This window comes from Leptopilina boulardi, unplaced genomic scaffold (genome assembly GCF_019393585.1).
Source record: "Leptopilina boulardi isolate dan_hultmark-lab unplaced genomic scaffold, ZJU_Lbou_2.1 LbouV2_368, whole genome shotgun sequence".
In the NCBI taxonomy this organism is placed as follows: Eukaryota; Metazoa; Arthropoda; class Insecta; order Hymenoptera; family Figitidae; genus Leptopilina; species Leptopilina boulardi.
The window spans coordinates 2207064-2229760 of record NW_026137938.1 but is presented as its reverse complement, the minus strand read 5'-3'; the positions used below and the strand labels follow the sequence as shown (position 1 = coordinate 2229760).

General features: G+C 24.1%; 4 protein-coding genes across 5 annotated transcripts; 3 read left to right on the top strand and 1 right to left on the bottom strand.

The window, feature by feature from the left end:
- The first annotated feature begins 9 nt into the window (after nt 1–9).
- LOC127287112 (60S ribosomal protein L15) lies at nt 10–2063 on the top strand. Its single transcript, XM_051313873.1, has 5 exons — nt 10–119; nt 536–716; nt 1007–1143; nt 1440–1550; nt 1851–2063. Exons 2-5 carry the CDS (start codon nt 545–547, stop codon nt 2043–2045), a joined length of 615 nt encoding a protein of 204 aa, XP_051169830.1. The 5' UTR covers nt 10–119; nt 536–544; the 3' UTR covers nt 2046–2063.
- Nucleotides 2064–2267: 204 nt separating this feature from the next.
- Nucleotides 2268–3396, bottom strand: LOC127287114 (protein dpy-30 homolog). The gene is made up of 3 exons (XM_051313876.1): nt 3284–3396; nt 3119–3192; nt 2268–2860 (listed from the first exon to the last, which is right to left on the bottom strand). Exons 1-3 carry the CDS (start codon nt 3297–3299, stop codon nt 2618–2620), a joined length of 333 nt encoding a protein of 110 aa, XP_051169833.1. The 5' UTR covers nt 3300–3396; the 3' UTR covers nt 2268–2617.
- A 208-nt stretch (nt 3397–3604) lies between these two features.
- LOC127287111 (eukaryotic translation initiation factor 4E type 2-like) lies at nt 3605–8783 on the top strand. Of its 2 annotated transcripts, none has more exons than XM_051313872.1 (5): nt 3605–4101; nt 4628–4703; nt 4858–5100; nt 5237–5389; nt 8123–8783. In XM_051313872.1, the coding sequence occupies exons 1-5, from the start codon at nt 4055–4057 to the stop codon at nt 8273–8275; spliced, it is 672 nt and encodes a 223-aa protein (XP_051169829.1). In that variant the 5' UTR covers nt 3605–4054; the 3' UTR covers nt 8276–8783. The 2 variants fall into 2 exon arrangements, with proteins under 2 accessions (XP_051169829.1, XP_051169828.1); XM_051313871.1 differs by having other exon boundaries at nt 4828–5100.
- Nucleotides 8784–9126: 343 nt separating this feature from the next.
- LOC127287086 (uncharacterized) lies at nt 9127–22610 on the top strand. Its single transcript, XM_051313820.1, has 9 exons — nt 9127–9294; nt 10212–11455; nt 13358–13547; nt 15198–15343; nt 17381–17688; nt 17760–17991; nt 18070–18262; nt 18341–20766; nt 22021–22610. The coding sequence occupies exons 2-8, from the start codon at nt 10364–10366 to the stop codon at nt 20761–20763; spliced, it is 4584 nt and encodes a 1527-aa protein (XP_051169777.1). The 5' UTR covers nt 9127–9294; nt 10212–10363; the 3' UTR covers nt 20764–20766; nt 22021–22610.
- The last annotated feature ends 87 nt before the right edge of the window (nt 22611–22697 follow it).

Here is a 22697-nt window from a genome sequence, read left to right as displayed (position 1 = left end):
TATCTCCAGCGTTACTGATGAAATTGGTAGCACTGATGTTTTAATTTATTTGGGGTTGGTTGAATTGTTGTCAGAAGTTGTCTTTCTTTTTGTGTCTTTTCCGAACGTCGTGACGCACGGTGAGTGTTTTATTTAGTTAAAAAATCTCTTATTATCACTGACATCATTAAAAAATAACGCGTTAATCATGAAGTTTATTATAAACCTTCAATTTATTAATCAGAAATTTGATAAAGTTTACATGATTTTAAGGTATTTCTTGTATTTTTTTTTCACACGAATCTATCAAACATAACCTCTATTATAATTTGTCGCGTCTCGACAATATAAACGTGTCAATTTTTTCTATTATAATTTTCTATTTAAGGTAATTTTAATCTTTTTTTTTTCTATTCGCAATGTAGAAAAATTCAAAAAAAATTTTTCGTTATCTTATTTTTGAATTTAAAAAATTTCCAATTTACTGTCATATGGAACTTGTGAACGTAATTGATTTATTAGAAAAAAGATGTGTAAAAATGTGCTTTTCTCGTAGGTCACAAGAATGGGAGCCTATAAATATATGCAAGAATTATATCGCAAGAAGCAAAGCGATGTGCTTCGCTTCTTGCTTCGTATTCGGTGCTGGCAATATCGTCAGTTGACAAAACTTCACCGTGCTCCCAGACCATCGAGGCCGGATAAAGCTCGACGTCTTGGATACAAGTCTAAACAAGGTATGTTCTGTCCTTTTTTTTTGGGAATAGAAGGGAAATATTGTATTTAAATTTGTTTTTTGAGGTTAAAATCAATTTGTTTTTTTTTAAATTTGTCTTGTTTGATTTATTATTAATTTTTTCATTTGAAAATTAATAATTAAATTCTTAAAATATTTAATGATGATATGCATGCACCACTCTCAATTTTTAAATGTGGACATAAAATGCGTACTGAAGTTTTTAATTATTTAGTTTCTATGTTATTGGAATTAAATTTCTTGAAAGTAAAATTAATTTTTGTTTTGTAGGCTTCATAATCTTTAGAATCCGCGTTCGTCGTGGTGGAAGAAAGAGGCCAGTACCAAAAGGTGCCACATACGGTAAACCCAAGAGCCATGGAGTCAATCAATTGAAACCAACCAGAAAATTACAATCAGTTGCTGAGGTAAGTTTTTCTTTTCTATTTCGCTTTTATCTTTACTTAATTTTAATTCTATTTTTAATTTAAAAAAAAGATAATTTCAAAATAATTGGAAATCCGTTTTTTTTGTAGTTTATAGTCAATTTGAGTTCTTTAATATAAATAAAAGATTTAGATTTTAAAATGATGATATCAATATTTGCCTTTATGAGTGCAAAATGATTATTTAATCTTCCTTGGATGTCTGAAGAAACAAATTCTTGGAGTATTTTTTTTTTTAATTTTTGTAAATGGAATTCAAAAGAATTTTTTTTTTTCAGGAACGTGTTGGTCGTCGATGTGGAGGTCTAAGAGTCTTAAGCAGTTATTGGGTGGCCCAAGATTCCTCGTATAAATATTACGAAGTAATTCTTGTCGACCCAGCACACAAGGTAAAATTTTTTTTCCTTATTTTTACTCTTGAGAATCGTAAAATCCAAATATCGATTTAAAATTTTTTTTTAAAAATTAAATCTTAAATATTAAAAAATAATAACTAAGAAATTCTCTTTAAATGAAGTATGAATTATTAAAAAATTTTTCAAAAATGATGAAACGCATGCACCACTCTCAATTTTCATGTGTGGATATCAAATGCAAACTGATGAAGGTGTATAATTTTTTTTATAAATCCAAAAAAAAATTTTTCGGCGTAAAATAAAATTTTTTAATACCCTTCTTTTTTTACACAGGGAATTCGTAATGATCCAAAAATAAATTGGGTATGTAATGCCGTACATAAACATCGTGAATTGCGTGGAAAAACATCAGCTGGAAAGAGTTCACGTGGCTTGGGCAAGGGTCATAGATTTTCGCAAACCATTGGTGGTTCGCGTCGTGCTGCTTGGCTACGCAGGAATTCATTGTCTCTTCGCAGAAAACGTTAATAAAATTTTTTTTTTATTTCACAATATGTTACATTTTTTTTATTGAGACATAAATGACCTCAGAAAAAAAAGGAAATTCCCTAATTTTTTTTTTTTAATTTTCCATTACCTTTATTATTCAATTGATTTCGAAAGAATTTAATTTTTAAATGTATAACAGGAAAAAGAAAATGAATTAGATTTTTTTTTTTCGTAAATGGAAAATGAAAAGAAAAACAGAAGAAATGTTGTAAATTATTTATTGATCGATATAAAGTAAATCCACTTAGTCTCTTCAGTTCTCATTTTACAATAATTAATATATATCACATTAAGCTAACACCAAATTTTTTTTTTTTTTAAATTGGCTTTTAAAAATTATAAATCTTACAAAAAAAAAAAACAGAATTTCATGGATAAAAAAAATGGAAGCAAATTTCTTAAAATTATTTCTATGTTAAATGATTATAATAGGATATAAATCTTTAAATTGTATAATATTTTTTTCATGACAATTTCTTAATAATTATGCATAAAATGTGTTATTTTAATAAATTGTCGTCATTGAATTGATAAATTTGCCTATCGCAGTCTCAATGATTAGTAGGTAGAGATCCACCATTGTCATATTGGCTTTTATTTTTGAGAAGATAACCAGCTAAATAATTAATTGGATCCGGTGGTCGTTCTTTTGCTAATGTCGAAAGTGCTTGAAGTAATATTGGCACGACCGTTTGATCCAAATATTGACGTGTTGGAAGAGATTGGACTTCGACGCGTGATTTTTTCGTTGGCGCTGTTGATGAATCTGGTTCCTTGTCGATTGCTATTGCTTTCTTTTTAAAAAAAAAAATAAAATAATTCAATACAAAAAAAACAATTTATCATTTAAAATTCAATTTTATTGTAAAAATATTTTCTACACAAATCATTCAATTAATTATACATTTATTATTTCTAAATATTATTTTTTTTCTTTATTTTTATTTCAATATTGAATTAAAAGAAAAAGAATTTTTTAAATAAAAAGCTGAATTATTTTTTTTCTCTTCTGCAAATTAGATTTTTAATTTGATAGGTTATGTTATACTCACTTGAATTGATTCTGTAACTGGACTGACGATTGTTTGCGCCACAACTGGCTCCGTTCGTTCTTCAGTAGCACTTTCTATAAAGCAAAAAAATTAATAACAATTAAAATAATCATTTTACATTTAATTTAAATCTGGAATTAAATATTTTTTTAATAAAATCCTCACCACTGACGGACGCCATGATATAAACAATCAAGGTGAACAATCGTCAAATCAGATTCTGAAATTGTGTCATTGTTGCCAATATATCAAACTTAAAGAAATATTTGAATTTTATTTAAATGCAACTGAAATTAATTTATTTTTAAATACAGTTCTTTTTAATTAATAATTTATATTTTTCTTTTCTTTCTAAATGATTTAAATATAAAAGTTTTTAAAAGAAAATAATTTTTTAAAATTACCGCCGGTAATATTAAATCCGTTCATATAGTCCCGCAAATAGTCATAAGGGTGAATTCATACGACAGAATTAACAGCCAGTAAACGAAATTTTTGCGAAGCTTTTATATGTTATTGTTTTAATTTTAACAAAACAAAAATGTATATATATCAAATATAAATTGAGAAAAATAATTGACGATTGCTTATTGTAATCAAAAAAAGTTATTAAAAATTACAACTTTATTGGAAAATAAATTGTAAAAAAAAGGAGAAAAAAGTTTCTTAGATTATATCCATAGATTATGAACGTTCTTCATTAGATTATAATTTTAACGAGTCAACAATTATTTTCATTGATGTTTTTTCAATTAGTGGTGTTCCTATAAATAATCTGAATAGTAAACACTGTATTATTAATTTAATTTGGAGAACATTTGTGATAAATAGATTAAAGACTTTTCAATTGTGAAAATTATTTCTATATTTCGGAGAACAAAAATAAAAAAAAAAAAAAAAAATTATAAAAGATCTTGCCACTATTTTTGCTAACAGATGTGTTCTATTGTATGTAATAACAACATGTCCAACAAATTCGAGGCGTAAGTATTTATTTTTAATTGCCTTTATACGTTGTCACATTTTATTCGTTATTATTTTCATTTTTCATTTTTCACAATCATTTTTCTCATCTCTGAAAAGAAATTTCATTTACTTTTATATTTTCATTTAGATTTTTAATTGTAGATTAAGTTTTTAATAATAAATAACAAGTGAAAATTGTTCTAACAATGACAATTTTCAAAAGTTGATTGTTTTGTTTATATTTGAAAATAGAATATTTTAGGTTAGTTTACACTATATGTAGAGAACGTGACACGTTTTTATCGTCACGGGTAATGGAATTACTGTTTTCATAAGATTTTCCTACGTGTTTAAAATATATTAAATCATTTAAAATTGTAAAACATATTATTTTTTTTTGTTTTCCAAATTATATTTTTTAATTTTTTTATAATTTGTAAATACAAAAAATTTTTTTGTCAAATAAAACTTATTAAATAATGAAAAGCGGAATATTTTTTTTGTACAATTTAAAAAATGTTTTTAATATAATTATTATTTCAGACTGAAGACCAGTGACGACAGTGGAGATGATGAATCTCAATTGAAAGACAGTCAGAAATCTGACAAAGACATTTTAGTGAGTAATATGAAAAAATTAAATTTTCAATAATATTGAAAAATTTTTACATTTTTTAATTTATTTAAATGCGCATTTAAAATGAAACTTACCATATATTTTTGTGACATTTTTTTGTTTGCAGTGTAATATCTCAATTTTTCTTGAATTGCAGCCACCATTAGAAATAAATCCAAATGATCATAAATTACAGTACTCATATGCTTTATGGTACAGTCGAAGAAATCCTGGTAAACAAACAAATGTACAAAGTTATGACCAAAATTTAAAATTAGTCGGAAGGTTTGGAAGTGTTGAACAATTTTGGGGTTTATATAATCATTTAGTTAGACCTTCAGAATTATCAATACACACAGACTTTCATTTATTTAAAGAGGGAATTAAACCAATGTGGGAGGTTTGTGGATTTTTTCTTTTTTTTTAAAGTGAATTATAAATAGAAAAGAAATTATATTTTTAATTTTTTTTTAAATAATATTTTTATTTCAATTAAAATTAAAATTTATTAATAATTTCTTTTTTTTTTTAAATAGGATGAAGCAAATCAACGAGGAGGAAAATGGATAGTCAGATTACGCAAAGGTTTGGTTTCGCGATGTTGGGAAAATTTAGTATTAGCAATGTTGGGTGAACAATTTATGGTAGGAGAAGAAATTTGTGGCGCCGTTGTCTCTATTAGGTATCAGGTATGGAAATATTTTTATGTTATTGATTTTCTCTATTTTTATTAATTATATAATAATAAAATGCTTAGTCTGTCCTTCTGTCCTAACTTGAATGTTGAAGTTGGCCTTTTTTGATTTCACGTGTTTTTTTGAATAGTAATCTTATGACGTGTCAAATTTTGACAATTATTTTTCTCAATAGTAATTTGAAAAAAATTAATTTTTAAGGTACCAGGGTCCAACGAATACTTATTAAATATTAATTATAAAAACACAGGCCTCGAATCAACTTAAGGCCAGGTCCAAGTCGTGTCAGCTGTTCCATTGAAACTTCAAAGGAACAGCTGACTCGACTTGGACCTGGCCTTAAAGACACAAAAAGTCCGTTTAGTCGATTTATATTCCAAAAAAAGTGGATTTGTTTTTTATTTTAACAAAAATATTTTACAGATTTTTAAATAAAAATTTTTTTTTTAATAATAATCCTTTTCGAAGGGATAAAGTTGAAATTTTTAGAAATAATTAAATTTCAAAAGATATTGTTAATTTTCAAACAATTATTAAATTTTACAGAACTAAAAATAATTTATTAAACAATTTTTGGAAAACATTTTTTAAATTTAATTGAATTTTCAAAGATTTAAAATTGAGATTTTTGAAATTAATTGAAACTTTAAGTGTTTTGTAATTAAAATTTTAGATGATTTCACTAAAAATTTATTAGAAATTGCGGACAAAATACAATAATTTGAAAATCATTTTTAATTGAAAAATGGTTTCAGATAGTTGAATTTTCAAAGAATATTATTAAAATAGTTAAAAATAATTTAATTTCCTTAGAGTTATAATTGAAATTATTAAATATCAAAAAAAAAATTTTCAATGAAAAAATTTTAGAAATAATTCAATTTTAGATGCTTTTAAATTCAAATTATTGAAAATTCAATTACTTTTGAATTCACATTTTTGAGAATAATGAAATTTTATTTGATTTTAAATTGAAAATTTTTGTGAAATAATTGAATTTTAATTGAAATTTTGGATAATAATTTAATTTTAGTTGATTTTCAATTGAAATTTTGGAAAATAATTGAATTTTAGTTGATTTTCAATAGAAATTTTGGAAAATAATTGAATTTTAGTTGATTTTGAATTGAAAATTTTGGAAAATAATTGAATTTCAATTAATATTAAATTAAAACTTTTGAAAGTAATTGAATTTTACTTGATTTGGGATTGAAATTTTTGGAAAATAATTGAATTTTAGTTGATTTTCAATTGAAATTTTGGAAAATAATTGAATTTTAGTTGATTTTCAATTGAAATTTTGGAAAATAATTGATTGTAAATCAAAAATTTTGAAAATAATTGAATTTTAGTTGATTTTGAATTGAAAATTTTGGAAAATAATTGAATTTCAATTAATATTAAATTAAAACTTTTGAAAGTAATTGAATTTTACTTGATTTTGGATTAAAATTTTTGGAAAATAATTGAATTTTAGTTGATTTTGAATTGAAAATTTGGAAAATAATTGTTTTTAAATCGAAAATTTTGAAAATAATTGAATTTTAGTTAATTTTAAATTGCAAATTTTGAAAATAATTGAATTTCAATTGAAATCTTAGAAAATAATAGAATTTTAGTTAATTTTCAATTGAAATTTTAGAAAATAATTGAATTTTAGTTGATTTTGAATTGAAATTTTGGAAAATAATTGATTTTGAATTGAAAATTTTGAAAATAATTGAATTTTAGTTGATTTTGAAAATAATTGAATTTTAATTGATTTTAAATTGCAAATTTTGAAAATAATTGAATTTCAATTGAAATCTTAGAAAATAATAGAATTTTAGTTAATTTTCAATTGAAATTTTAGAAAATAATTGAATTTTAGTTGATTTTGAATTGACAATTTTTAAAATAATTGAATTTTAATTGATTTTGAATTGAAAATTTTGGTAAATAATTGAATTTTAATTGAAATTTTGGATAATAATTTAATTGAAGTTCATTTTTGATTGAAAATTTGGATAACTAATTTTTAATAGAAATTTTAGAAAATAATTGAATTTTATTTCATTTTAAATTGAAAACTTGGTAAATAATTAAATTTTAAATTGAAAATTTTGGATAATTATTGGATTTTTAATTGATTTTGAATTAAAATTTCGGATAATAATTGAATTTTAGTTTATTTTGAATTGAAATTTTTAAAAAATAATTCAATTTTATTGTGATATTTTTTTTTTTTAAATTATAAACAATTGTTAAATTTCATAAAAATTTTAATTGAAAAATAATTTTGATAGAATTGAATTTGTAATGTATTTCATTAAAATTATTAAAAATAATTAATTTAGTGAAGAATCATTTTAGTTCAAAATTTGTTAAATAATTGAATTGAAGAAGATGTGAAGAAGATATAAATTTTATACTAAAAAAAATGTATTTTATTTACATTTTTTTTCAAATATAAAAAAAATGTCGCATTTTATTAAAATAAGTCGATAAAAGTCGTATTTTTGAAAAAAGTCGGAAAATGTCGTATAATCCGAGGCCTGTATAATTTTCATTATTATCATTTAATATGTAATAATATTCTAATAAATTAAATTATTATTGATAATATTAATCTTTAATTTCTTTATAACAAATAATTAAATACTCAATTTGGCGCGCATGCGCGCGTTTAATTTTGCTAGTTATTAAATATTTCTTTGAAATGTGTTTAAATTTTTTTTTTTTTTGCAGGAAGATATAATATGTGTATGGAATAAAACAGCATCTGATGTTGCAACGACAGCCCGTATCAGAGATACTTTAAGACGTGTTTTGCATTTGCCAGGCAGTGCATCCATGGAATATAAAACACATAATGACAGCTTAAAAAACATTCGCGTGTAGTTGTTTTCCTTTTTTTTCAAAATTAAATTTCCGACTGAAGTGTTTTTCGAAAAAAAAAAATAACTACACTTCATATCCCAAATAAAGTGATATATATATATTTTTTTTTGTAAAATTTAAATTCTTTGAAATATTTCCCTTTTTTCATAGAAACACTTTTTACCACTTTTTCACCAAAAAAAAAAAACAAAGATTTATTCACAATTTCGAAAGTTTTTGCCCCCCTGCCATTAATTGTGAGAAAGAAAAAAATTTTTACATTATTTTATTAGTGTACATTTTCTCTTAATTTTGGATATATATATAAATATGTATATCTATACTGATATCGAATGTGAGAAGTTATTGAAAAAAAAAGAATTTTCGAGTGATCATTGATGATTAAAAAAAAAGAAAGCGAATGAATATAATTTTTATTGATTGTTAAATTTGTACAATATAAGTTTAATAATTTGTAGTATGTGAGAATTTGACAAATAAAAAAAATCATGTACTTATATTATTTTTATATCACCGACTGTTTATTAATTTTTATTTACAAGAAAAAGGAAATTAAAAATGTTTTTCAGACATTTTTTTCAATTACAAACCTATTTTATTTAAATTTATTTCATTTTATATAATAAAAAATTTTTTTTAATTTTAGCTAAAAAGCTAATATTTGAATTTCCGCGGGGCAAAATATGAAATTTCGTCGTCCAATAAGATTTATGGAAACATTATGCTAGACAACCAATGAAAAGTAAATATTACATAAGCGTCTATTTACGCTACTAATCAAATCGTTTAGTTAAATAGAAATATAATTCGATTGGCTAATTTTACCGGTGAGATTTCTCCCCCCTATCTCATTGAAAAAAAAGATGGCGTCTTTTTCATAACGTTCATTGATGTTGTTCACTTTCTCTCCTTTCGAAATGTGTGTGAATGAAACAAAGAGTGACAAAGAATAATCGTTTATTCAATGTAAAATTCAAAGGCAAAAAAAAAATTGTGCAACGTTTATTTTTGAATAAGTGGTATGTATTCAAAATATATAGACATTGATAATTGTTTATTTATTTATTTTTTTTTATTTAATCAAACGTGACGTCTGTATTTTTTTACATCATTCTATCAATGACGATCGGTTTCACTTTTATCTATCATTTCCCCTGTTTGTACATTAATAATGATCGATAAATAAATACAGTATCGTTGTATTGTAAATAGTTATAAAACCGCCATTTTTCTAATTGTAAAATTTATTACATAATAATAATAATAATAATAATAATAGTAATCTTATTATTCAAACAAAAAAAAAAAAAAATTGTCATCAATTCCTGTAATTATTTCTTGTATTTTACAATTCTCGTTTTTATATAACGTTGCCATTGTTTTACATTCTAATAATATATTAATATTTTTGAAAAACTTTTGATTAAATTCTAATTAATGTTCAATTTTTTGCAATAAATAGTACCAGTTGATTGTGTTTTCCAAAAAAGTATAATGTATATATACGTTATGTAGATGCTAATTTTGAGGTTATGAAACGTGCTTTAATGCGTCAGAGCTTGGGTTATTTTTATGTACAAGATAACGTTTGTAAATAATAATTTATTTGAAAATAAAATATTGATTATGTCATTGTATTAAAGAATTTTTTTATTTGTTCAGTTATACAAGAAACTTTTGAAACTTATAATAGTTAAATCAATAAATTTGTGTCACCCTCTTTGTTTTATTGATCTTACAATTTGTGTTAAAACAAATAATAATATAAAAAATTATATTACAATTCTTATCAACTGATGTATGTCACTCTATTGATTATTGACTTTTTATAATTTAAAAGGTTATTTATAATATACTGTCTTACTGTATTTGTTTCAATTTTATTTATAAAATAGAAATAATTTTAATTCAATATTTTCTTTTTTCTTTCATGCAGATGATTCGAAAAATGATTGCAATTTAAAAAATTGTCGATATATGTGAAATTAATGAAAAAGAATCAATTATCAAGCGATTTATAAAGAAGAAAAAAAAACAAAATCAAATCAGAAATAAATTTACAAACGAGCAAATTACGATAACACTATTATGGAGACTGAAAAAAAATTGGATACTTCCTTATCAATGGAAAATTCCGATTCTGAAATTAAATCTAAAGACGAAAAAATAACCGATAATACGGAAAATAAAAATAATACCACGGAGATAATTGAAAATAAAGAAACACCACAAAAGAATGATGAGAAAATAATTGAAAATAAAATTATAGAAGATGTGAATATTCAGAAAATTGATGTTAACGAGCCGTCTAATGAAAATTCAAAATTAAATGAAGAAAATGAAAAAATGGAAATCGACGAACACGAATTGAATGATTCAAAATCAAGTGAAAAATTATTGATTAATGAATCAATAGTAAAGGAAACGGAAAAATCATTAGAGAATGAAGATAAAGAAACGACAACTATAAATGAAAATCAAGAGAAAAATTGTGAAGAAAATAAAAATACACCAGAGGAACATGATATTTCAATTAAAAAAATCATTAAAACCCCCGAGAAATCATCGATTGTAAAAATAGTAGAAAATACAAAAAATGAAACACCAATGACAAAATCAAATGAATCTGATAAGCAATTAGAAAATAAATCTAATTCAGAAAATAATAAAACACCAATTGTAAAGTCAAAAAAAACTGATAATAAAACAACAGAAAAATTGAAAACTCAAACACCAATAATTGTCAAATCAAAAGAAAATAAATCAAATTCCGATAATTCTAAAACAATAACACCAAAGTCAAAGCCAAAAATAATGGAAAATAAAAGAAAATCATCAATATCCGAAATAAATAATGATAAATTATTAAATACTGATAAATCAATTGTTGAAAATGTAACAAAAAAACGTAAAATCCAAGAAACTGATAATAAAGAAACATCAAAAAAATTGGCTAATTTAAAAAAAACTAACGATGATGATTCCGATTCATCAAATGTAAAAAATGTTGATTTCACCGATGAAGATGTTATGAATAATTTGGATGATATCGAGGATATTATTTGTAATTCATCGTCATTTAATGTTAAAGAAGATACAAAAAGTCATAAAGAAAAAGCCAGTGAGAAAAAAGATGATTTACAATTAGTGAAAAGCAAAAATGATTGGTATGAACCAAAGGTATGTATAGTTATTTTTTTTTTATTAATTAATTTATTAATTAATTTTTTTTTTCAATTAATTGATAATTTCAATGATTTGATTAATAGATTTTTGAAAAATGAAAACTATGTTGAGTTCAAATTTCAGAATTCTAAAAAAAAATATTAAGTAAATAATAAATGAATATTAAATAAATATTTATAATTAAATATTTTCGACTTTTTTTAGAATTTAGATCTTAAAATTTTCTTTATTTCAATTATTATTATTCACAAATTCAATTATCTTAAACTATTTTTCAATTAAAAATTTTATTAAATTTAACAAATAATTTCAAAAAAAAATCTCGAAATTCAATTACTTTTTACGAAGCTGAAGTACGCAACGTTTATGATAAACGATTTTAAAAGTTATAATTTTTTACAATGAAAAATTCTATAATTTTTTGCCTAAAAAATATTTTTTTTCTAATTTGTTGATTAATGAAAACTACAAGAAATATTTTTCAGGCAAAAAATTATAGAATTTTTCATTTTAAATATTATTTCTGGGGCGCTCTACGTGAAGCGGACAACCCCAACCTTGTCATGTAAAAAACGTAATTTTTGCAATGCTGCTATTTCCATTAAAATGAATGAAATAAAAAAAATTCTGGTGTATTTTGTAGTAAATTTAACGATCTTTAAAGTAGTGGAGTTAGTTTTTAAAATAACTTTAATTTTCATTGAAAAAAGTAAAAATTAAATTTTTAAATTCATTTTTCACGACGTTCGACCATTTTAATTTTTTTTTTTAAATTGCTTAAAAAATTGTTTAAAGTATGTTGATTATGTGTGCCAAATTTCAGAATGGCATCTTTTGTCGTTTAATACTTATTTAATTCTAAAAGCCGTTGTGTTTCAAACAGAAAATAAGTGAATGTCAATTATGGGTTAGACGATTTCAATATATGCAACTGAGTTCACGCTATTGTTAAATTAAGAGACAAGAATTTACTTCAGTTTATAACCACAAAAAATCGTATTATTTTTTAAATTTCATCTTTTAATTATAAATATTATTTTCATATTAAAAGATGAAATTTAAAAAATAATACGATTTTTTGTGGTTATAAACTGAAGTAAATTCTTGTCTCTTAATTTAACAATAGCGTGAACTCAGTTGCATATATTGAAATCGTCTAACCCATAATTGACATTCACTCATTTTCTGTTTGAAACACAACGGGTTTTTAAATTAAATAAGTATTAAACGACAAAAGATGCCATTCTGAAATTTGGCACACATAATCAACATACTTTAAACAATTTTTTAAGCAATTTAAAAAAAAAAATTAAAATGGTCGAACGTCGTGAAAAATGAATTTGAAAATTTCATTTTTACTTTTTTCAATGAAAATTAAAGCTATTTTAAAAACTAACTCCACTACTTTAAATACGGGTATACATACAAATTTGGTAAAATGAAACTTTGGTTAAATAACAGTTTGTATCAATATAAATTTGGTTAAATAAAAATTCGGGTACATACAAATTTGGTTAAATGAAATATTGGCTAAATAAAAGTTCGTATCAATATAAATTTGGTTAAATGAAAATTCGGATTTATAGAAATTTGGGTACATATAAATTTGGTTAAATAAAAGTTCGTATTTAATAACACTACTTTAATTTACTACAAAATACACCCGTACTTTTTTTTATTTCATTCATTTTAATGGAAATAGCAGCATTGCAAAAATTACGTTTTTTACATGACAAGGTTGGGGTTGTCCGCTTCACGTAGAGGGCCCCTTTTTTAAAAATCGTTTATCATAAACGTTGCGTACTTCAGCTTTGTTTACTTTTTTAATGATCCGAGGCCTGAAATTGTGTAATAACGTTTTTTTTTTTTTTAAATTAATATTTGTCTTTTTTTTAGTTACAAGAAAAGCATGAGCTCGTTAAAGAACGTTTGGCAAAATTGGCACGAGTTTTAGAATATTCTTATCCATCGTATAAAAAATGGTTGAATGCTGTTCAAACAAATATTGGAACTCCAGTGTGTCGATTAAAACCACCGAGACGTTGCTCATTGAAACATCCACACACAAATAGATGGAAATTTACATGTGAGTAAATTTACTGATCTTTTGTAGAAATATTTTAATTCTATTTTGAAAATATTTTATTTGTACATATTTAAAAAAAAAGAGTTCTATTTTTAAATTTCTATTTTCTAATAATAATCACTTTTTTGTTTCTCTCTCTCTCTCCATTTAAATGCCTTCATTAGTGGAATAATTTTAACAATTTAAATAATAATTTTTTTTTTCTAACAACTTTCAATAATTAGAAATTCAATTAATATTTTTTACATTCTCAAATAAAGGAGAAATGCTTTATTTATAAATTTTTAATCATCGATTATTGAGATAAAACGCAAAAAAAAATTATTTAATAAAATTGAAAAATAGTTTTGGTTATAGAAATACTAAAAAAAATTGAAAAATACTGTAAATAATAAGAAAAGAAATTTTGCAAAAGGGAAAAAATTGTATTTTTGGACATTTTTTGTTATATATATAATTTTCCTTTTCTATAATTATAATTAAAAATCCCTAATCTCAATAATCGATGCTTCTTTTATATTTTTTATCAAATATTTTGAAGCTGACATAGGTAAGTTTGGAATTTTCGAAAAATCCTCTTTTTAACAAAAAAAAAACTAATTAATATTAATATATAACTAATAAATAATTGAAATAGAGTTTAATTTTTTTTTCGTTTAAAATAATTTCGCGTTTTTTAATCGTATATTATTGAAAACGTCGATAATAATTTAATTTTGATTGAAATGCTGGGCTTACAAAAAAAAAATGTAAGTTTCAGTGATTGATGAGGGACAGGTTATTATTATTATTATTAATATCAATCGGAATAGAAAGCTATAAAATAAGGTGTCCGACGTGTAGGTTTGTTTGCATGAAATATTTCCGCAGTATAAAAAAAAAGTGAAAATGCGCTTTCTTTCATTTGTAAAATTAGATGCGTGAATTCTAATGATTTTTGGGGGGCTATTTTTTTTTTGTTTAAATGTGAAAAAGTGCCTGAAATTTTTGGATAAAAGAAAATGGCGATATGTGCACGGTGATGAATTTAAGCATGTAATATCTAAAATTGCTGTCTCGATTTCCGAGAAATCGAAAAAATGACTGCAATTTTATAACAGTGAAGGAGCATCGAATTGTCAAAACTTGGGAATGGTTTTTAATAAAAAGAAATTTTTTTTTCTTTTTTTTTATTTATTTATTTATTAAATAAAATTGATCTTTATCTGCTATTGATATTCTTTTTCTTTATCTTTCCTTTCGCATTTCTTCCCCTTATAAATAATCCTATATTTTTGAAGCACAGTATTTCAATCTTGAAAGTTATAAAAATTCGGTTTTTGATTTTTTTTCATTTTCTTTTATCGAAGTGTATGAGGAATGTTGTTGACTCCCCACTCCCCTTCCCCCCCCAAAAAAAAAATTAAAAGATAGTAAAAATATTATAATCAATGTGATTAACGACGTTTTATTAGTATGTTCTAGGTGGAAACAAATTTATTTCCTTTGTGAAATAAATTTTATGATAATATTCTCATCGCGGCGTTGTAGCTTTGTGCTGCACGTCGTGGCAGAGTTTAAAAAAATAACAGAAACCAAAAATAAATCAGAAATAATTAAAAAAAAAAAAAAAGCTCAAAATGGCAAATTCTCTTTTTTTTGGGATTTTAGGCAACAAAATACGCGAAGAGCTGCCAATGGAGGACGAGAATATGCGGCGAGGACGATTAATCTGGACTTTGGAGCTGGCTGGAGCCCAGGAAACAGATTTCAATAATCCCATCGAATATCCACCTTTTGTAATGCGTGCTGTCAAGGTACACATAAAAAAAAAAATACTTTTTGTGATACATAAAACGCATAAAAAAAAAATTGAACAAATGATTCAAAAGGTAGAATAAAATTGTGGCACAATTTTTCTATAGTCATTGGAATGACGAGGGATGGGTGGAAGAGAAAAAGAAGAAAAATGTCATTTAATATCCAGAAAAAAATTTCACAAAAAAAGACACTCAACCTTGCAAAAGGTGTTTGTCTTTCGCAATAAAAAAAAGGACCAATTTTCAGCATTGATTAATTTTTCAAATTTAATTTATCAGAATTGAAATTAAAAATCAATTGACATTTGATTTAAAAAAAAAAAAAAAAAAAAAAAAAAAAAAAAAAAAAAAAAATGGAAACCGCAAGAAGAAAAGAAGAATTTTCAAATCGAAAGAAGAATTTTTATTCTCTTATTCGATTTATCTTTTTGATATTCTCTACAAAATTAATTTCTACTCAAAAGAAATACCAGAAGATTCGACAAATGAAAAATTAAGAAAATTGTGAATTTCATTCATTCGAGAAATATCGAGAAATAATCACTAAATGATTATTTAAAATCATTTATACAAAAAAACAATTTAAATTAAACATTGGAAGATTTATATTTTCTTCAAAATTTGGAAAAAAAAACAAATTTTTCGACAAAATGAAAAAAAAAAAACTTTTCATTATCATCAAGAAAAACTGAAAATTTGATCGACCAATTAATGGCGATTGAATAACAAAACCAAAAAAATGAAACTATTTGAATTTTTATTCTAATAAAATAATCAACATTAAATTCAATCAAAGAAGATACAAAATTTTCAATAAAATTACCATTTAAGGAATTCGACAAAATAAAAAATTTTTAAAATATAATAAATAGAACATAAATATTTAACAAAAGGAAATAAACTGGACATATCTAATAATTAGGAAAGTCAATTTTCTAAAATCAAAAGTATCGTGTAAATTTATCATTTTCTTTTCTTGACAATCAAGAATTATTGGAAAATAAAATCAAAAATTAGAATATGGATCGAGAATATTGAAGAAAATCAATCAAAATATTTTGCAAAAAAAGAAAAACAAACAAAATGGATTGAAAATTAGGAACAAAAAATCAAGGAAAATCGAACGAAATTTTTATTTCGTAATTCGAAATCTTCAATAAATTAAATATCTACAAATACAATTTTTTTTTGAATCAAGTCGAAAATGAAAAAAAAAATTGTTATTCTAAACTTGCAACATACAAGCAAATTTATAAACTTTTGTATTCTTTTGCATTAAAAGATACAAGAGGCAATATTCAAATTAAAATCTTATTGCGGATTAAAAAAATTTTTGCGAGTAAAAAAAAAAACAAGTTTCTTTTGTATACTAAAACATGGAATGAGATGAAAGCTGAAAAAGAAGAAGAAGATAAAGATAAAGAAAAAAAAAAATTGCAGACGAAGAAAGAAGAAAAATTCAATTTTGCAGCTATTCCATCTGTCCCTTGTTAATCTTTTTTTAAAGTAAAAAAAAAAGAAAGATGCCAATGGCGAGCCAACAATTAATTCACAGCAAAATATATAAATTAAGTGAGAAATTCAGAATTGAGAAACTAGAAAATTGCCAGAGCTCTTTTCAACTTTGAAGACTTTCCATTTACGAGCGTGTTACGAGTGAACAATAACAGATAATAAAATGTTATATTTTTTATTAAAAATCCTAGTGATCATTTTTTAATTATCTCTCTCACGCTTTTATTTAAAAAAGAAAATTACTAAAAATCCTTTTTATAATTATTCACCACAGCGATTTGCATTTCTCATATATATACATATATTTAAAATAATTTTTTATAATTAAATTTTGAAATATAAACTGAAATTCAACACCTTGTTGATCTTGCAAAATTTTTAATTTCTAAAGTTTCTGGAAAAAAGAACAGAAAAAAAATGCTTTTTAAATATTATTCAAGAAAAAAATTTTTTTTTTTTATTTACAAGTAATCAAAAAAAAAAAAAATATTTTTCTAAATGTTTTTTTAACTTTTGTAGGTATTTGAAAATTTTCTAACAACAACATCAATTGAATGCGAAGAAGGATTAACATTCTGTAGAGAAGAAGTGCCAAAAAGTGTGAAAAATATTGCAGAAATTACTTCTATCGATGATAAATCGGCTCCAAAATTAAAATTAGAATGGCTTTGGCTTTTGGTGCGTTGTAATCGTAAAAATGAGCTCATGTTTTTTGTGACAGCAAAAAATCTCAATGCCGAAGTGATGGATCGTTTGAAAAATCTTTTTGAAACCGGCGCTGGAAAGAATTGTAATGTCAAATCACTTTATTGCAAAAGCATTATGAGGTAATTATATAAATTTAGAAAAAAAAAAAAAAAAATGAAAATTTTATTTAATATAAAATAATTGTTTCTAGAGCCGATAATGAAAATCATTCAAATACAACATTTGTAATGGGAGTTGAAGCACTCGAAGAAGTTGTTAATGGAGTGAAACTTCAATTGGGACCGAAAACAAATTTTTGGTCAAATGCAGCCGGAGCCGAGAGTCTCGGCAATGCAATTTGCGATCATCTTTCACCAACACCAAAAACAACTGTCGTTGAAATTGGTTGTGGAATTGGTTTAATGGGCCTTATGATGAGCACTGTAATTATATTTCAAAAAAAATTTTTTTTCTAATCTAAATTAAACTAAAATCATTTTTAAAAATAAAATATTTTGCAGAAATGTCAAAAAATAATTGGATTGGATGAACAGGCTGAAGTCGAGGAAGCGGAATTAATTTGTCAATTAAATAACATAAAAAATGCAACTTTTGTAATTGGACAACCAAAGGAGGTAATGGCAACAATTGCAAATGTTTTATCAAATTCCAAAGCCTCTGCTATTGTCAATAATAATTCTTCAATTGGACGAGGTAATTTTTTAAATTTATTTATTTAAAAAAAAAAAAGTATATATATAAAAAATAATTTAATAAATTTTTATATTTCAGGAGTTGATATTATGACAAGTATTCGAAGAATTTCTTGTTTACGACGATTAGTTTTAGTGACAACATTAACAAAACAATCGGTTCGTTCAATTTTAGAATTAACAAGACCGGCACAAGGTAATTTGGGTAATCCATTTATTCCAATAAGAGCATGCGTTGTCGATACATTGCCAGCTGGTCCACATTTTGAAACAGTCATTCTTATGGAACGTCGTGTTATGGAAAAAATTATTCCCTCACTTGATTTACGTCCAAAAACAATTGGACAACAAACAAAAAAAATTGCTAATGAAAAAGTTTATCCACAAAAATTCGAAACAATTAAACAAAATGTTCAATTGAGACGAAATTTTACAAATAAAAATGAAATAACAAACACAGCAAAACGAAGTCATTCACCTGAAATAATAAAAGAAATTACCACGAAACAAAATAAAAGACCAATAATATTTAAACAAGATGGACAAAAGAAAAAATGGGATGATTCAATGAATAAAACAAAATTAACAGTAAAAAATGAATCAATTAAAAAATGGGATGATAAACATTTAAAGAAACAAAAAGACGAAAATCCAATATTAAAAGTAAATGAAAAAAAATTACGTGAACCACAAGATCTTCGTGAGAGATTATCGGCAAATCGTGGTGAAACATCAGTATTTGCACAAAAAGTAAAAGAAGGTGTTCGTCTAATAAGTAAAGCAAAAGAAAAAATTAATACACCATCAGTGCCACTTAATGAAGATACAGCGAAACAACTTGAAAATATGCTTGACATGGTACTTAAGCAAACAACAAAAATTCATTCAGTATGGGATCGTATTGCACCAGCGCCAAATAATGATAAATCAGTTTCACCTGAGAATAAATTTGATAAAAATATTAAATTAGAAACAAAAAAATATAACAATGTACCACCATTGGAGCCCGATAATGTATTGCCAATTGATTTTGCATCGACAAGTGCAACAACAAGTAAATTTAATAAGAAAAAATATCGTGGCCAATATCGTCAGCATTTATTGGAGAAAATGAATAAAATGAAAGCCGAATTGGCAGCACAAAAGAGACAATCATTAAATGATAATTTTGAATCACGACGTTCAATATCGCCTATTAATTCAAGATCAAATTCACCAAGAAGACGTGATTATCGTCATTCACCAGCTAAACATTCTCTAAGATCTAAATTATCACCTGGTAAACGTTCACCATTAAGAATATCACCATCGCGTCGTTATTATGAACGTGATCGTTCACAATCACCAAAACGTTCATATTCACCAAGAAGTTTATCACCAATACGTCGTGAAATTCGTCGCATTCGTCATTCACCACGACGTGTTTCGCCCTATTCACGTGATTCACCACGTTGTATATCACCGTCTAGAATTTCACCACCTCGTCGTGAAATTACACCCGTTCATCATCATCATCATCATCTTTCACCACCTCGTCATTCACCGCCAAGACGAATGAAATCACCGCCTCGTGTTTCGCCACCACGTTACGATTGGGATATTCCAAGTCGTGGGGCAATTGAAGGCAATACTTGGATACGTCCCGAGGAACGTTACGAGGAGGAACGTAAACGTTGGAATTCACCGCAACAACAATCATCCTCTTCATTATCACACGAAAAAGAAATTGATCATTATAAAATGAGTCCCGACACATGGAAAAAGCCAACTTCATCATCCGATACATGGACAAAGGGGCCAAATTTTTCACCAACTGAAAAACGTTCATGGAGTCCTGTCAATATTGATAATTGGAATCAAAGACCAAAAGAATTGAAACCATCATGGATGGAGAGTTCACGTTGGAAAAATAAAAATGACAATGTCAAAGATGAATGGCATGATTTACCAGAGGATGCACGTGATCCATGGGGTGATGAAGGACCTGACGATGGTTGTAAGGAGATATTATCGAAATTTAATCCACCAAATTGGGAAATGGAGAGACGACAAAATTGGATGCAATCACAAATGATGAATGTACCACAACCAGTGCCACATCCAATGGAACAAATTTCAAATAAATCACAATGGCAACAATCGTCAAATGATTCACGAATGCAATGGACGCCATTGAGTGATATTATGAAGAGAATGCAGGGTATGCAAAATATACAAGGAATGCAAAATATGCAGGGAATGCAAAATATGCAGGGAATGCAAAATATGCAAGGAATGCAAAATATGCAGGGAATGCAAAATATGCAAGGAATGCAAAATATGCAGGGAATGCAGAATATTCAAGGAATGCAAAATATGCAGGGAATGCAAAATATTCAAGGAATGCAAAGTGGTTCATGGCCAAGGCCCGATCAACCAGCTATGAATCCTTATCATCATGGAACAAATATGGGTTATCCGCCAAGACCTGGATATCCCAATATGTATCCAGACAGGCCCTGAATGGTTAGTTTTTATTAATTATTTAATAAATTTTTGTTTATCGAAATTAATTATTTTTAATTATTTTTAATAATAATTTTTAATAATAATAATTTCCGTATTCATTCATTCATTCCGTCTATCCACACTTGAAGTTAGTCGTATTTTGTTCCTTTTGTTTTTCTAAAATTTTGACAATTCTTGATTTCGTAATATTTTATGGTTAACACGACGGATATTTTTATTCATCGTCATTAATTAAGTCATATACTAAGTGACAGTTTAAAGTAAAAAAAAAATATTGTTCATTGTGTGCAGCACCAGTATATTTCCTACTTGGTATTTATAGAAAAAAAAAGTTTCAATTACAATACAATTTTTATTATTATTTATAAATTTATTATATTATATATACATTTTTTTAAATATAATGATTATTACAGATAATTAGAACATTTTAACTTATGATAAGTTATTATTTTTAACTTTCTTTAATTATTTTTTCATTATTCATTATTATTTATTATATATATTATTATTCATAAATTTATTATTATTAATTATTAAATTGTTATATTTTTTTATCTATAAACAATATAAAAATAGTTTGCTTTTTTAAAAAATTTTCAATTTGATTTTAATTTTTAATTTAAGTTTAAAGTTTAAAACATTACAAATTTTTTTTAGGTTTTATTTTTTCAAAATTTTTAAATATTTTTTAATTGCTTAATACTTTTTAAAATATAATTAATAATTTTCTGTTAATTTAAATTTCTTTTTGATTACATAATTTTTTAATATTTATTAATTATCAGTTAATTAAATTTTTTGAAAAAAAACATAAATTTAAAATTTCCATTTGCAACGAAATATTTATAGAAAATACAAAAAATTCATCGAACATTGACTTTATCAAAAATATTTATTTCTAAAATTTTAATATTTATATTTTAAAATTTTTACTTAAATTTATTTATTTATATAACATCAAACTCATTTTTTTCTGTGTATAAATAAATGATAACGTGAAAATTAGAAATATACCTATTATTAATTTATTACTCCATTGATGCAGAATTATTATTATTATTATTATTATTTTAAAATAACCATTGCATCCAAAGTTGGATGCAATAATGAATAATTTTAATGAAAATTCTTCACAAATTCAAACTATTTTTCAATTAAAATATAATGAATAACATTTTATTTATCTATTGATTTCCTTTTGTCAATTTAATTTTACCTTAGTAAAAATATTTTAAATTACTTTTTCAGATTTGAAATTTTGCTGTTTTTTTTTTTGTGAAATTCTACATTAGCAAATATTGAGAAGAACAAAAAGCTACAATGAAAAAAAAGAAAAAGAAAAATAGGTATGTAATGCAAAATATTTGTGAATGAAGTTTAACGTTATAAATTTTTAAATTTACATTATTAATTGTGTATACAGAAGAATTATTTAAATATATATATATAAAAAAGAAAAAAAATTAAAAATACCCACTTTCTACGAAAGAATAACATTTTGTAATTACATTAACGATTATAATGTAATTAATATTGTACTATTTTTTTTTTTTTTAATTACAGAAAAAAAATTAAATATTGCCATATTTATAGATAATTTTTTTTTTCAGTTAAAATAATTTGTGATTCAATTTAAATATACTATATATAAAATAATTGATAAATTGTTGTATTTTGTTCGATAGTTTAATATTCATAGATTAAAATCAAAATAATGTAGAAGTTTAAGTTCATCATTTTCTTATTCATTGATATTATAATAATTATGTAAATTAATATGTAATTTTCGTTATCTGTTTTATCTATAAATATAAATGAAAATTTTCTGTTATTTCAAATTCTTTTTTTTTTAAAAACAGTAAACAATAAATAATATATGAAAATAAAAATTTTTTTTAAATTAAAAATTTCAAATTTGTTTAATT

Coding starts and splice junctions, on each gene's coding strand:
- LOC127287112 (XM_051313873.1), top strand. CDS start 545: ATGGGAGCCTATAAATATATGCAAGAATTATATCGCAAGAAGCAAAGC. Junction 717..1,006: donor TGGATACAAGTCTAAACAAG/GTATGTTCTGTC, acceptor TTTGTTTTGTAG/GCTTCATAATCTTTAGAATC. Junction 1,551..1,850: donor TTGTCGACCCAGCACACAAG/GTAAAATTTTTT, acceptor TTTTTTACACAG/GGAATTCGTAATGATCCAAA.
- LOC127287114 (XM_051313876.1), bottom strand. Junction 2,861..3,118: donor CAGTTACAGAATCAATTCAA/GTGAGTATAACA, acceptor TTTTTTAAAAAG/AAAGCAATAGCAATCGACAA.
- LOC127287111 (XM_051313871.1), top strand. CDS start 4,055: ATGTGTTCTATTGTATGTAATAACAACATGTCCAACAAATTCGAGGC. Junction 4,704..4,827: donor AATCTGACAAAGACATTTTA/GTGAGTAATATG, acceptor TTTTGTTTGCAG/TGTAATATCTCAATTTTTCT. Junction 5,390..8,122: donor TTGTCTCTATTAGGTATCAG/GTATGGAAATAT, acceptor TTTTTTTTGCAG/GAAGATATAATATGTGTATG.
- LOC127287086 (XM_051313820.1), top strand. CDS start 10,364: ATGGAGACTGAAAAAAAATTGGATACTTCCTTATCAATGGAAAATTCC. Junction 13,548..15,197: donor AAATAGATGGAAATTTACAT/GTGAGTAAATTT, acceptor TTGGGATTTTAG/GCAACAAAATACGCGAAGAG. Junction 17,689..17,759: donor TATTGCAAAAGCATTATGAG/GTAATTATATAA, acceptor AATTGTTTCTAG/AGCCGATAATGAAAATCATT.